This window comes from Syngnathus floridae, chromosome 17 (genome assembly GCF_059516105.1).
Source record: "Syngnathus floridae isolate MCC-2025c chromosome 17, RoL_Sflo_1.0, whole genome shotgun sequence".
Lineage (NCBI taxonomy): Eukaryota > Metazoa > Chordata > Actinopteri > Syngnathiformes > Syngnathidae > Syngnathus > Syngnathus floridae.
Genome location: NC_142429.1, coordinates 5,346,126 through 5,358,874, shown reverse-complemented (window position 1 = coordinate 5,358,874; position 12,749 = coordinate 5,346,126). Strand labels below are relative to the sequence as shown.

The following is a 12,749-nucleotide window of genomic DNA, read 5'->3' as shown; positions in this document are numbered from 1 at the left end:
AAACCTTGTCTGTCCATTCACACATATCATTTTAACCTCTCCATTGACACACATTCTGACAAACACCCGTCTGTCCATTCACTTAGCTCATGAAAACACGGCCTGTCCACTCAAATAGATCCATCTCAAGGGCACCCACCCTGAAGGGGGCGTGAGTTTGCACGCAAGCAGCAGACTAGCTATCCAGGCTACTCGGCAGGTTGTTTGACGTGAAAGCCGTTCTGACACATGATGCAGGATTACTCGTCATGTTTTGCCCTGAAAACGACTTGATAAGAAGTGTGGACTGATGCTAACGGAGGCGACAAGGTGACGCCAGCTCGTCTTCGCGGTGCCAACTTCAGAAAGTGTCCGTGAAAAGAACATTCTCCCTTCATGAAACATTTCGCGAGACTCTGTAAAAGTTTACCGGCAAAGTAAAAGGCTTCTTCTTTAAGTTAAGGTAAGTCGTTGAAACCTTATAAATTCCTCCTAATATCAAAGATGAAACTATAACAGAAATACTTCACAATTCGAAAACTACATTGTGTTCGTGTCTGGTTGCTAATTGAATTGAATGACACTAAATTTGACTCCGCGGCTGTGACTCTTACGTAGTATAGACGTCCCTCATTCACACATTTTCACATCTATCCGTCTATTAATTTATCTCACCGTCCAAAATTGTCCAAACATCAAACACTCGTTGTGTCAATACAGATCTAAACATCCATCTGCACTTTAATTTCTATCATACATCTAAGTAATGCATGTTTGTCCACACACGCATGGAAACAGAAAGTAGGCGTATGAACACTGAACAATCCTTCTTTATTTCTTCATGTTTCAATATTTCTGTCAGGGTTTGATTATTATTTTTTTTTTGTTTGTTGGAACTTAAAATGTTGGACACATTTAGAAAAGACGCATCTGCATAGAGTTGTCATCTTAAAGATCCATGGAGGGAGGTGGGACGGGGACAGGGAGCGAGAGAGCGACTGGTCAGGGAGTTGTGGGGGCTCGGGGGGGTTATACTGGCACGTCACACCAACGGAAACAAAACAGCCAACAGCAGCACGAGGGAGGGGGCAGGGCAGGGGAGCTGTTGCCAATCGAAGGACGGGGATCTTAAGTGTTTTGGGAGGGCGGGACGGATGGCTTTTACGTTACACTACGCACACACAAACACACACTAAAAGAAACACACAAGTTGCATTTCCCGTCAAAGTTGGGCGAGCCGAGCGGATGTCCCGCTGTCTGTCCTCTTTAGTGCCGAGCCTTGACGCCGCCAAAATAATATTGCACTTTGTCCAGTTCGGCCTGCCTGCGGGGGGCCGAAGGGGCGGACGGGGAGGGGCCCCGGGGCGAGGAGGCCCAACGAGACGGATAACTAGCACGGGCGGACGGGGCCCCAACCCGGACGGTCGTCCTTTGGCGGAACGTGCGCCAAGAATTCGAGAGACAAAATCGCCAAAACGGAGGAAGCACTTTCGGCCGAGGCGCCACTAGGCGCTTTGGGACACCAAGAAGACGGCTAAAGTGGACGCTAACCCCGCCCCGCGACGCCAAGGTGGCGGCCTGGCAGCTAAAGAGGATCGGACGCTCCAGCACGCCATCAACTTTGTCTGGAATTTTCTAGATAAACATGCAGGTCATCTTTTTGTGGTTATTTACAATAATTACACATTCTCGTCTCCATGGCGATCAGAACAACAACAACGACAACAGCAAAGTCAAAGTCCTTCTCGTGACTCCTCCCACTAATACAAATGAATACTGACTCGGGGGGGGCGGAGCACAAAGATGTGGGCGGAGCGTCGGATCGATGGCGAACATCACGTTGTCACGGCGACCGGACCAGGAGGAGTTTTGGTTTGGGGAATGCTTTCAGGAAGACAGAGAGCGTCGTCGTCGTCGTCGGGACTACAAACATGGAGGACGCTGCCGCGCAAAATTGTCGGCATGCTAACAGCTAACGGCAGGCCGGTCTTTGGAGCGCTCGCCAACACCTTTTCGTTTGTTTTTGTCAGAGCGGGAAAAAGCGAGCGTCATCGTCGTTGTTGTGCTTCCTGTCGCTCCAACAGCATGGGGGGGGGGGGGGGTCGGTGCTTGGGGGGGGCACCACGGGGGGATGTGAAAAGATGCCGGCTGACGTGCTAACGTGCTAACAAAGACAGAGCCGATGAGCGGTAAAGTGCGCAACATGGCGGCAGGTCGGGATACGAAAAACATCACCATGCAAAACTCCACAACGCTTTGCATGCTTTTTTCATTGTTATTTATTATTTCTTTCATTTTTTTACTTATTGTATCTTCACCTTTTGGAGGAGCGGTGACGTGGGATTGGGGGTAGGGGGCCTCGCGGGGGGCGGGAGAGGGAGCAGGGATGTCCTGATCCACGCTGTCATCTTTCCAAAAAAACAAAGGACAACACTGAGGCTGTTTTCAGAATTCTTCGCTTATTCCCAACGACTTCCTATTGGGATTTTTCTAGAGCGGACCTAGATAGTTCCTCAAACGTCCACTGCAAATCCCTCAGTAGTGATTCAGGACAGGACATGAGTGCATCGTTCCTGACTAGCTCATCACTAGATGGAGATTTTTGTCTAGTGGATCTAGGTCAGGGCTCTCAAACTTGTGACCTGCTGGATGATCTCCAGTAGCCTACACACACGTCGAGACCCCTGACCTAGATCGTCCCTAAGATGCCTCTGGAATGAGTGAATGGTTCCGAACACAGCAACGATGAGCAATATCATCCACTCAATCCTGACTCCCAAATAGCTATGTACAGTATCTGTACTGTATGCAGGTTTATGTAGTGGACCAAGATAGTTCCTAAAATGTCCTGTCAAAAAGTCCCTTTGGGGACTGGGGAGTCAGGAATGAGTGATCGATTCCAAAATCTCAAACACGTCTTCACCTTCCTTCGTGCCGCCATGTTTGCGTTTGTTGAGGGACGATGATTGCGGCGCACATAAACCCGTCCGAGACGTCCCAGCGTGACCCAATTTGACTGACTGCTGTGGAAAAGGAGCAAGTTGTTTGGGTGTCAGGAGGCGAGCGAGCAAACGAGGAGGCGCGGCCGACCGGTTTGGTTTCAACACAACACGAAAAAACTTTGGTGCACACGCAAGTCGGTTTTGGTTTCGGGAATGAAAAGAAAACATGCTACAAACGCTTGCTTTTGTTTTGTTTGCCACAACACGTCACACAGCTAAAAGCGTTAAAGACTACACAACACGCAGTAACTGAACAAAGCCACTGGATCCCGCTTCCTGTTAGCGTCCAAGCCGCCGTGCTCCGTGCTAGCTTGGCTCGCGATGCCAATACCGATGCCGGGTTGTAACGAGAGCGATCGCTCGATGACGTTATTGCTTGAATGCCGAGTGCCGTTTGTGGTGTTGGGGTCCTTGTTCGCCTCACTTGTGGTGGGAGGCAGGCCTTAGCATCACAGAACCACAACAATTAGACATGCGCTATGCTAACAAAGCTAATGGTGCCAAGCTTGTACGTTTTTCAAACATGTTACAACGTTTGGACCCACTGAGAACAAAAAAACATAAGGCCGCAAACATGTTATTTCATTAAACAAAGTTCACTATGTGAACGTCTTTTTGTATAGTTGCACTCTAGGGCAAATTGACCTTAACTCTCTGGTGCGGTTTCACCTTAGTTCACTCGACTATACTAACTACTGGAGAAGGAAGTTAGCTTCCTGCCACGAAACATCTTCAGACGCATTGTGGGTTATTTCCTCCACTGTCTTGAATCTTGTGTGTACTAGCTTAAGCTAGGCTAAAGCTCAGGCTAGGCTAGAGCAAAGCTAGGATGCTGAGCAACTTTGTCGACGACTACAAATACACTCGGCCAGACGGAGGCGATAAAGACGGCTCTGGCGATGTCAACAGGAAGTGACGTCAACAGATAGTGACGGGAGGCGGTCATGTACAGTAAAAGGAGCACCAAGCGCCGCGAAACATGGCCGCAAGACCAAGTGGGCGGGGCTGCGGTCAGTGGGCGGGCCGGTCACACTTGTAATCGAAACTGCATAGATTGACTACCCTGCCCCTGACTCTATGCCACCTGAGGCCCCTCCCTCCTCCCCACCCTTGGCTTGATGTGTTGCCATGGCAACCTGCCACCTTCAAATGACCCCCGCAGCCCTCCCCCTATTCATAAACACCGGATTTTGTTCCAATCAATCAAGTGAAAGTGGGCGGAGTGTTGACTGTCATGAATGACCAATGAGGGGTGGTCTCCGAATCAGGAAAGACTCGTGGGACGCTTTGGCTGTGTTGGGAATCCGTCACTCATTCCCTATCGCAATTTAGATATTGTGGACCTAGATAGCTCCTCAAAGGTCCACTACAAATGCCTTTGTAGTGATTCGGATGTAGGGAATGATTCCCGATGATCCATGTAGAGCTACGTAACAAGGCCATTACGAGAAAATACTCAAATAAATCATGAGCAAAGAAAATAAAATAGAATAACGATCTATTCTTTTAAACTGAGTATTTTACAAAATTCTCTACTTATATTGAATTTTACGCTACAATTTTATACATTTTTTTAGCGTAACTTTATACTGTATTGCAAATACCAAAGTTGGCGGCAAAGGACTACTTTTGTCCAAATTAAACTCCTCAACTCACTTCAGCACCAAAATGCCAGCAGATGGTGTCAAAGTTACGTATATTGTTACTCCTTTTGGGCGGAGTTTGAGTTTTTCAGTGACTATCAGAAGACAGATTCCGGGGAAAAAAAATCTATGAATGCCAAACAGCGAATATGCGGCTTGTGTAGATGATAGCATGCTCGCTACACAGTGTAACAAATTGTTGACCCCCAACTCTGGATAGCAGGCGCTATATAGTGACTAGGGAGGAATTCGGAACACAGCCATTGTGCGTGTTTGTCGGAGGGTGGGGTGGCGGACTATTTGTGCGGGACTGCACCGGTGGACTTTTCCCGCCAGGCTACGCTGTCGCCATCACCGTCTCGTTAAAAAAAAGGAAAGCGACGCTCCAAAAAAGAAAGAAGCAAAGTAAAATGTGGACGGCGTGCGAGCCGGTTTACGCTCTTTACACGGACAGCGTGGTGCATTTCAGGGTGTTGCTTTTGGTGGGAATTTGGGACCTCGGCCCACCCCAAGTGTGTCCCGTTTGCTGATTGGTTATCTTCTTGCATTTGTGGTTCAAGTTTTTGGGCTTTTTTTCTTCTCCGGCTCCCGTCCGTCTGCCGCAGGCGGTCGTCACGGCGACGGGCGTCGTCACGGCGGCGATGGCCGTCGTCACAGCGACGGACGTCGTCACGGCGGCGACGGGCGTCCCGGAAGCTCAGAAGCCCAAAGTCCCGCCGATGGTGGACGCCAGGACCACGCCCAGGATCACGCAGCAGATGATGATCATGATTTTTTTCTGAGGGAAGACATGCAACCGTTACACAGGCAAGGACACTCGGATCAAGGTCACTGGACGATGCCAATCTCAAGTCCCAGGAACTGGACATGTGGATCCCGGGGTCCATTTTTCACAGAGAAATATGGACCCTCAATGTCTCGGCTGCTCCTAGAAATTCTGTCCATAAATTGGAATCGGTGACAAAGGGCAACTTTGGTGGAAACGATCCGACAAACTGTTGACACAGGACTCGGTTGCGGTGGTAGTTTTGATTGTGGTCGCGGTTTACCTTGCGAGCTTGGCTCTGGTACTTGACGGCCTTCTTGGTGTCGGAGACGGCTCGCTCCACATAGTCGACAGAGTGCTCCACATTGTACTCGATTCTGTCGATCATCTCGCCCTGAAAACCAGCACAGCACAGGTGAGTCAAGGGTGGTCCCAAGGTTTTGAGTATGACAAGAATCTGGCCCATACTGCCTACCTGACTCTCTACCAGCATGGCCATGTCCACAAACATGTCGTGAAGCTCTCGGATGCTGTTCTCCAACTTGATGATCTCGGTGTGCCGGGTCTCGATCTCGTTCAGGGCCTGTTTGGTCATCTGGGAATCCATCTTGATCTGACAAGTCATTGACAGGTCGGGAACAGCTCATTCACAAGTCTTTGGCACGTCTGTGACAAGTCTCGGACAGGTCCGCATCAAGTCATTGGCAGGTCCGTCCGTGATAAGTCATTGACAAGTTAGCACTGACCTTTGACCCCGGACCGTAGCAGGTCCTTTACATGATCGTGACAGTTTTGTGACAAGTCAGGAAGAGGTCCCTAACATGTTAGTGGTGACCTTTGACTCCAATCCGTAACAAGTAAGGTGTGATGACTTGGCCTCGGAGAGCTGCTAAGATGAAGGGGGTGGGATAACACCAAGTGTCCCCTTCAAATTAAAAGCTCGTGCGGTGGCATCATGAGACAGAGGTCATGTGACAGAGGCCGTGTTCACTTGATGTGTCAGCGCACCCGCCAGACGGCGGCCGTTTTGGCCTGCGGCCATCTTGGCCGGCGGCCATGTTGGCTAGCTTAGGTGCGGTGCTTACATCATCGGTGAAGATGGCCAGCTTGCCACTCTCCAACATGTCTTCCAGCTCCTCGTTGGTGGTGGTTCTTCCGGCTACACACACACACACACACACACAGAAAGGATAGCACACACAAGTTAGGTTGCCTGTTGTCGTTGCGTGTGCGAGACATGTGCCACGTACTGATCTCCAGCTGCCTCTGAATGCGGTCCTTGCAGCGGTCTCGGTATTTGGACTGCGTGGTGTTGTACTCGGTCATCACCTCCACAAACTTGCGGGACAGCGTGGAGTGCTGCGGGGCGGCATCGGAATAAAACATCACATCTACCGTAAGGCGGTAGAGTTGCCTCCAGTGGGACCTAGTCTTGTTGCATGAACCGGTGAACTTGTTCCGTAAGAATTCACCTGCGTCTTACGGATCCTGAGGTCCGCCGAAGATCTGTTGAGACCTTCTTCCTGCTCGATGCTTTGCTCGATCGCTGTGGGTAAACAGGCGCCGGTGCTTTTATTGTGAAAACACCAAGAGCGCCTGACTTCCTGGCCAGAGATTACCTTTTAATTTTGAACGAACTTTATTGGCAGTCTTCTTGATGTCGGCCGTCAGATCCTCCAACTCCTGTTTGGTCTCTGCGGGTCACATGTTGTGGTCACTTCCTGTCTGCACGCTCATGCAGGATTAGCAATACGCTAACTTGCGTGTGTGGGTATGAAGATGATAGGTCGCCATGGGAAACACCTTTCCCATCATGCTTTGCCTCAAAGGTTATTAGGAGGGATCCAAAGGTCATGTTAGTGAGGGGCTGTTGTTTGACCAGACAAACTCACGTGCGCTTAAGCGAGGGGACGCGCCGGACGCAGACGACTGGCGGGGTCGGCATGCAACATGCAAACGTAAACGTGGCTGACGGGAAGCAAGAGAGGGTTTGAGAAACAAGAACAAAAAAAAAATCAATCATCACGGATCACATGCGCACATCAAAGTGGACGTTGGCGATGTTGAGGCGAGACATTGCAATTGTGCGGCAGTAATGACCTCATTAACAGTGCCCCCTTAAGTCCTCCAAAACGTTTTTTCATTTGACTCATGACTCAACTTTATAGTCCAACCATATCGTGTTGGCGCAGAAGAGTGCAAATTAAAGCAAATGCTTTCGAAGATTTGAACACCGGCATCATGTGACTCTGTCATCTGCCGAATGGCTCGACGGCGAGCCAAAATGATGCTAACACCAATGACTAGCTTAAATCCTGCCATGCTAACATGGAATAACATTAGCTTACTTTCATCAGGGTTGGGCGCAGCCAAGATGGCGCTGTGCTGCTTCTTCACCTGCTCCACATCCTCGGACAACTTCTCGATGCAGCCGCGTATCTCCTCCACCTGCACGTATACACACACGCAGACACACACACGCTTCCTGTCACAACACTCCAACATGGATGACACATGGCATCGGCGCAAACAGGATGTTGGTGTTTACGCCTCACCAGCATTTTGGCAGGGTTAGTGTGTGTGTGTGTGTGTGTGTGTGTGTGTGTGTGTGTGTGTGTGTGTGTGTGTGTGTGTGTGTGTGTATCGATTGTGACATGCGCGTTACCTGCTCAAAGAACTCGTCCATGAAGTGGTCTCGATCCACCTGCACCACCTCCTCATCATCATCACTGTCCTTAGCCTGCAGTTCAAACACACAACGTCACACAATTGCAACTGCTCATCGTAACATGATTTGCCATTATATAATAACCCAGGCCAACTCATATTGCTCTTTGGAGTGTTCTATGACGTATAAGCTGCTCCTGAAGGGGGAAAAAAAAAAAAAAAGCCCGCGGACCAATATGGAACTGTGGGCTGGGGATTGGGGACCACTGTAGGAAGCCACACCCCCCCATGGGCAAACATGTCCAGCAAGTCTGGCTCAGCTGATAAGACCGCACGCACACACACACACACACACACACACACACACACACACACACACACACACACACACACACACACACACACACACACACACACACACACACAGACAATGATGTGACATGGAGGTCCAGAATACCCTTCAGAATAAAAGCATCTGGAAGCAGATGTGCTCAGTGACAGTTACCATGGTAACTGTGTAAACTTCCTGTCTGCACTCTCTCAGGTTGAACACACACATGTACAAACACACAATCCAAACACGCAAGCACACTTGACACACATTCACACACACATGGAGCAGTGCAAATAAAGGTGATGTGGTGTGTATTGTGCAATGTGAAGCGAGTGGGGGAGGGGGTGGTGTGTAGCAGGGGTCAGAGAGTGAAAGTGGGGGAGGGGAGGGATGGGTGGATGTGGGGGAGGGGAAGGAAGGCAGGACGCTAGGATGGAGTCAACTGCATTTACAGAAGGGGGGGGGGAGTGGGAGGGCACTGCTACAAAATGTCTGCGGCTCCTAATAAAAGCACAACGCTTCTCCACATCACGTTTTCTATTTTCTCTCTCACACAAACACACGCACACACAAGTGAAGAGTGACTCGGGCTCATGTGAAAATGACCTCGCTGCCATCTATGGCTGCTGTGCCCTTCACTCCATGGCTGGATGTCGCACACAAACACACACACACACATACACACACACAAAGACAACCACGCGCAAACACACACACACAAACATGCACAAAGATGTTGCAAAGTTTCCAATTGCCTCCATTTTGTAGTCAATGAATTTTGAAGCAATCAGGGCTAACCTGTTACTGTGGTGACCCTTCAAGGCATACTTTCACATGAGTGATGTCAGACGTGACATCAGAAGGCAATGTGACCTCTCAATCCCAGCCTTGTGCCTCGCCACAAAAAGTCAATGGTTATGTCGAGCTCAACTGCACTAAGTATATTATTATTTTTGTTAATCACACTGTTTTTGTGTTATTATTAATAGAGTGTTTCCCTGCTATGTGTCAGAATTTGAAGCGATCTTCCCTCTGTCTATTTTTAGATACAGGACAGTAGTGGACTACATGGTTGACGCTAAAGCTTAAATGACCAATCAAATTCGTCCTAATCTCTATGTAGGGATTTTCATATTATAGAATATAGCAGAGTTGAATTGAGATTAGAAACAATTCATCGAATCCTCTCAAATCTCTACGTAGAGGATTTTTTAAATAGTGAACTGTATAGTTGACTCTTGGGTCAAATGTTTTGGAACACTACTCGGAATTAGCATAACATTTATCAAAGTCAAAGTCAGCTTTATGCTCAGCCAGTCTATGTTTTGCATTATATGTTAGCATGGAGCTAGTGGACTTTGTGGTTTGCTTGAGCTGAAATGTGCTGTTCCAGTGAACAATGTCTAATGGTCTTTTGTTTCTTGGATATGTTTTACAGTCAACTTCAACTAGGAGTGACGAATAAACAACTTGAAGCATGCCCACAACGGTACAAGTGAGGGTCTTCGTTCCCTTTCACCAAAGTCACGTTACAAGACAGCAAAAGTGCAACAACAGGTAAGAAGGCTGAGTAATGATAAAGGCTGCCGTTACCGGCCACTGATGGATATGGAGTAAGTCCTCCTCACCAGTAGTTGGCGCTACACTGTATTTGTCACGTGTCTCTGCCCACAATGAGCTGTCATTGTGCTCATTAATAATAATAATAATAATAATAATAATAATAATAATCTATGTGATTTGTATAGCACTTTTCTGCACACTCAAAGACACACAAGATGCATTATTTATGCATTCACACTGTGGTGGTGGTGGTAAAGGACGTTGTGTAGCGACAGCTGCCCTGGGGCATGGCTGCCAGTAGGCACACCACGGCCCCTCCTTCGGACCACCACCAAACATTTACACCAATCGGGAGTCGCATCGGAAGCAAAAGCAACCGCCACGACCTGCCACTTCAGCTCACACAACCCTCTGGTGTATTGCAACAGCATCAATGCAAAAGACAGACAGCTCGAGGGACAAAGATGGACTGTTTGTAAAAGAAGAAAAAAAAAAAAATCAAGTCTCAACGTGCTTCTGTGTTACCGCTCATGGCAAAGAGGATAAAAATGTAATTTTCATCTTGAGAAAACGTCTTGTGAATCATCAGAATTTATTTGGGACACAAAAGATATTTTGGCAGTCAAAGTGTGAAAAGAGATCAGGTGAGATTTTTTTTTTTTTTTAAGATGTTCTGACCGTGGGGAATGCCAGCACGTGTCAATCCTTCAAATACTGTGCAATCAATTTTCTGAATCAAATCATGAAAATGACATTTGTAGTTAATATTTACATATATACTTAACATTTTGATTTCAAACGTGGCCGTTAGATTTATTTACGATTGAAGTTGGTCATAAATGAAAAAACAACCAAAATTCACAATGGTTTTTGAAGCATTGTTGGAAAATAAATGTTTGAACATGTTGCCGTTACCGTGATCAGAAGCCCCTCACAAAACGACAACTTACAACTGTCAACAACATTGGGCCAATTCAAATTTTGGCTTTTTGAAGGCCAGTGCCGAAATGAATCTGGGAAAGGTGCCGTCAAAAACATGCTGTATGTTTTTCCTTCAACCGTGATCAGTTTCTCGTTATAACAAGATTCATCACGATTCGTTTCCAGAATTTTGTGAGTCGACAAGCACAATTTGCTTTAGCGGGCCACAAAAAAAATGATGCGGCGGGCCCCATGCGCACCCGCCGCCTTCATTTGCACACCTGTGCCTCACATACATGTGCTGTGGATGGATGGGTGGATGGATGGAGCGATAGAAGGCTTGAGGGATGAATGGATGAATGGATGGATGGATGGATAGTTTATAGGTGCTGCAGAGTGCCGTGCCCCCCCCACCCCCACCCCCCGCCCGCAGGAAGCATCAGCTGTTCAATGGTGGAAAGAAGGAAGCTTGCGTGCGCATGGCGGCCCTTAAAATGGGTGAGGCTGGAGGAAGGAGACCTCCTCCAAGGCCACCGTGACCCACTGACGTGGCTTTGAGGGCTTAGGGGGGGGTGTCGGAGGGGCGCTGGTTAAAAAAATGTCTGCATTTTCTCCTCCTCCAGCAGGTCATCGCGCGCGCGGACGAGGAACCCATCTCTATGGCCTCGTGCGCGCGCCCGAGGCCTCTGCGTCGAAGCCCGCGAAAAACGGCAAAATGTCACAGACGCGCCTCAATCACGCACACGCGGGGGGACTATCAATCACGTGACGGCGGCACGTCTTCATCCCTTTGCATGTACGCGCGCACGCACGGAGGCCGCACGAGGGGGAAGAAGAGGAAGAGGAGGGAGATGGAGAAAATGTCAGCTTACGCTCCGCAGTTCCGCCGTTCGATCCTTCATGGCTGCTCGACGACCACGTACGCGGCTGGTCCGGGGTGGGGGGAGCGGGGGGCTCGAAGATGAACAGTATTATACGGTTGGTCCGGGAGTGAAGGGGGGGGATCTCTGTCGTCGGTTTCCCGCCGCAAAATTCCCCCTTTGCGATGTGTCGCTAATGAAGAGGATGGCGAGAGGAAACGAGAGAGACGTCTTCTTCTTCCGCTTGTTCTTTTTTGGCGGCCCCTCTCGTGTGGTTTGGAACGCAGCTGCCCCCCCCGGCGGTCCTCTTCCTCCTCGTCCTCCTCTTCGTCGTCGGTGCGGTCACAGTGTGGCCCGCAACGCAGCAGCGGGACGAGCGAGTGGGGGAGGGGCGGCGAGGCGAGGAGGAGGCGAGCGGAGAAAGAGAGAGAGGAAGAAGAGAAAGTGGTACTGATGCTGCAGAAAAAGAGGGGGAGGGGCGAGGGATGCGGAGGGGAGGCGCCCACTGCGCACGCGCCCAACCCTCACCGCCTCCACCCCCCACCCCTCGGGCTGACACCACTGCCGCCCTCATGCGGTGGCAAGGGGAACTTTTCAGGTGTGTCTGCACATGCAGATTCTCTGCTGCTCTGACTTAGGAGTGGAATTTAAATCATGACAATTAAAAGACACAACCTAATCAGACAAGCAAAAACTTATATACATAAAACAGTTGTCATCATAGAAAAGTTATGAGACTTATTTGTTGAAAAATTCTGAATAAATAACATTTAATGACCTACATTTGGTATGTTATAGGCACCTGAACTATCAACTTCATTTAAAAATAATTTCAATGATGGGGTTGATTTTATAAGTTAGATCTATGGATGAAAACATTTTGCAACATAATATAAAGATTATTAATGGTACATCTTTAGACTCCAAAAGAGTGGTTGTGGTTTGTAATCCTTTAAACGTAACGTTATATTTTGTTTGCACATGTTCTTTTCAGAATAGAGCACCAACAGGGTC

The 12,749-nt window shown here is 48.7% G+C and overlaps 1 protein-coding gene and 1 long non-coding RNA gene across 5 annotated transcripts; one reads left to right on the top strand and one right to left on the bottom strand.

Moving 5' to 3' along the window:
- The first annotated feature begins 154 nt into the window (after window positions 1-154).
- LOC148383854 (uncharacterized) lies at window positions 155-10,874 on the top strand. Of its 2 annotated transcripts, XR_015853262.1 has the most exons (3): window positions 155-442; window positions 7,748-7,960; window positions 9,830-10,874. It is a non-coding gene; the product is annotated as an uncharacterized LOC148383854 (long non-coding RNA). The 2 variants fall into 2 exon arrangements; XR_015853263.1 differs by lacking the exon at window positions 7,748-7,960.
- On the bottom strand, window positions 792-12,196 carry stx1b (syntaxin 1B). Of its 3 annotated transcripts, none has more exons than XM_088357058.1 (10): window positions 11,748-12,190; window positions 8,056-8,130; window positions 7,739-7,838; window positions 7,010-7,084; window positions 6,863-6,936; window positions 6,641-6,749; window positions 6,476-6,549; window positions 5,866-6,003; window positions 5,674-5,784; window positions 792-5,402 (listed from the first exon to the last, which is right to left on the bottom strand). In XM_088357058.1, the coding sequence occupies exons 1-10, from the start codon at window positions 11,775-11,777 to the stop codon at window positions 5,322-5,324; spliced, it is 867 nt and encodes a 288-aa protein (XP_088213184.1). In that variant the 5' UTR covers window positions 11,778-12,190; the 3' UTR covers window positions 792-5,321. The 3 variants fall into 3 exon arrangements, with proteins under 3 accessions (XP_088213184.1, XP_088213185.1, XP_088213183.1); XM_088357059.1 differs by lacking the exon at window positions 11,748-12,190 and adding an exon at window positions 7,283-7,358 and having other exon boundaries at window positions 8,056-8,075; XM_088357057.1 differs by having other exon boundaries at window positions 5,674-6,003; window positions 11,748-12,196.
- Window positions 12,197-12,749: the final 553 nt, after the last annotated feature.

Excerpts from the sequence above, each read along its gene's own strand:
- stx1b (XM_088357057.1), bottom strand. The coding sequence starts at position 11,777 with ATGAAGGATCGAACGGCGGAACTGCGGAGC. Across the intron at positions 7,839-8,055 it reads TGGACGAGTTCTTTGAGCAG|GTGGAGGAGATACGCGGCTG; the intron begins GTAACGCGCATG and ends GTATACGTGCAG. Across the intron at positions 7,085-7,738 it reads TGCGCCCAACCCTGATGAAA|AGACCAAACAGGAGTTGGAG; the intron begins GTAAGCTAATGT and ends TGTGACCCGCAG.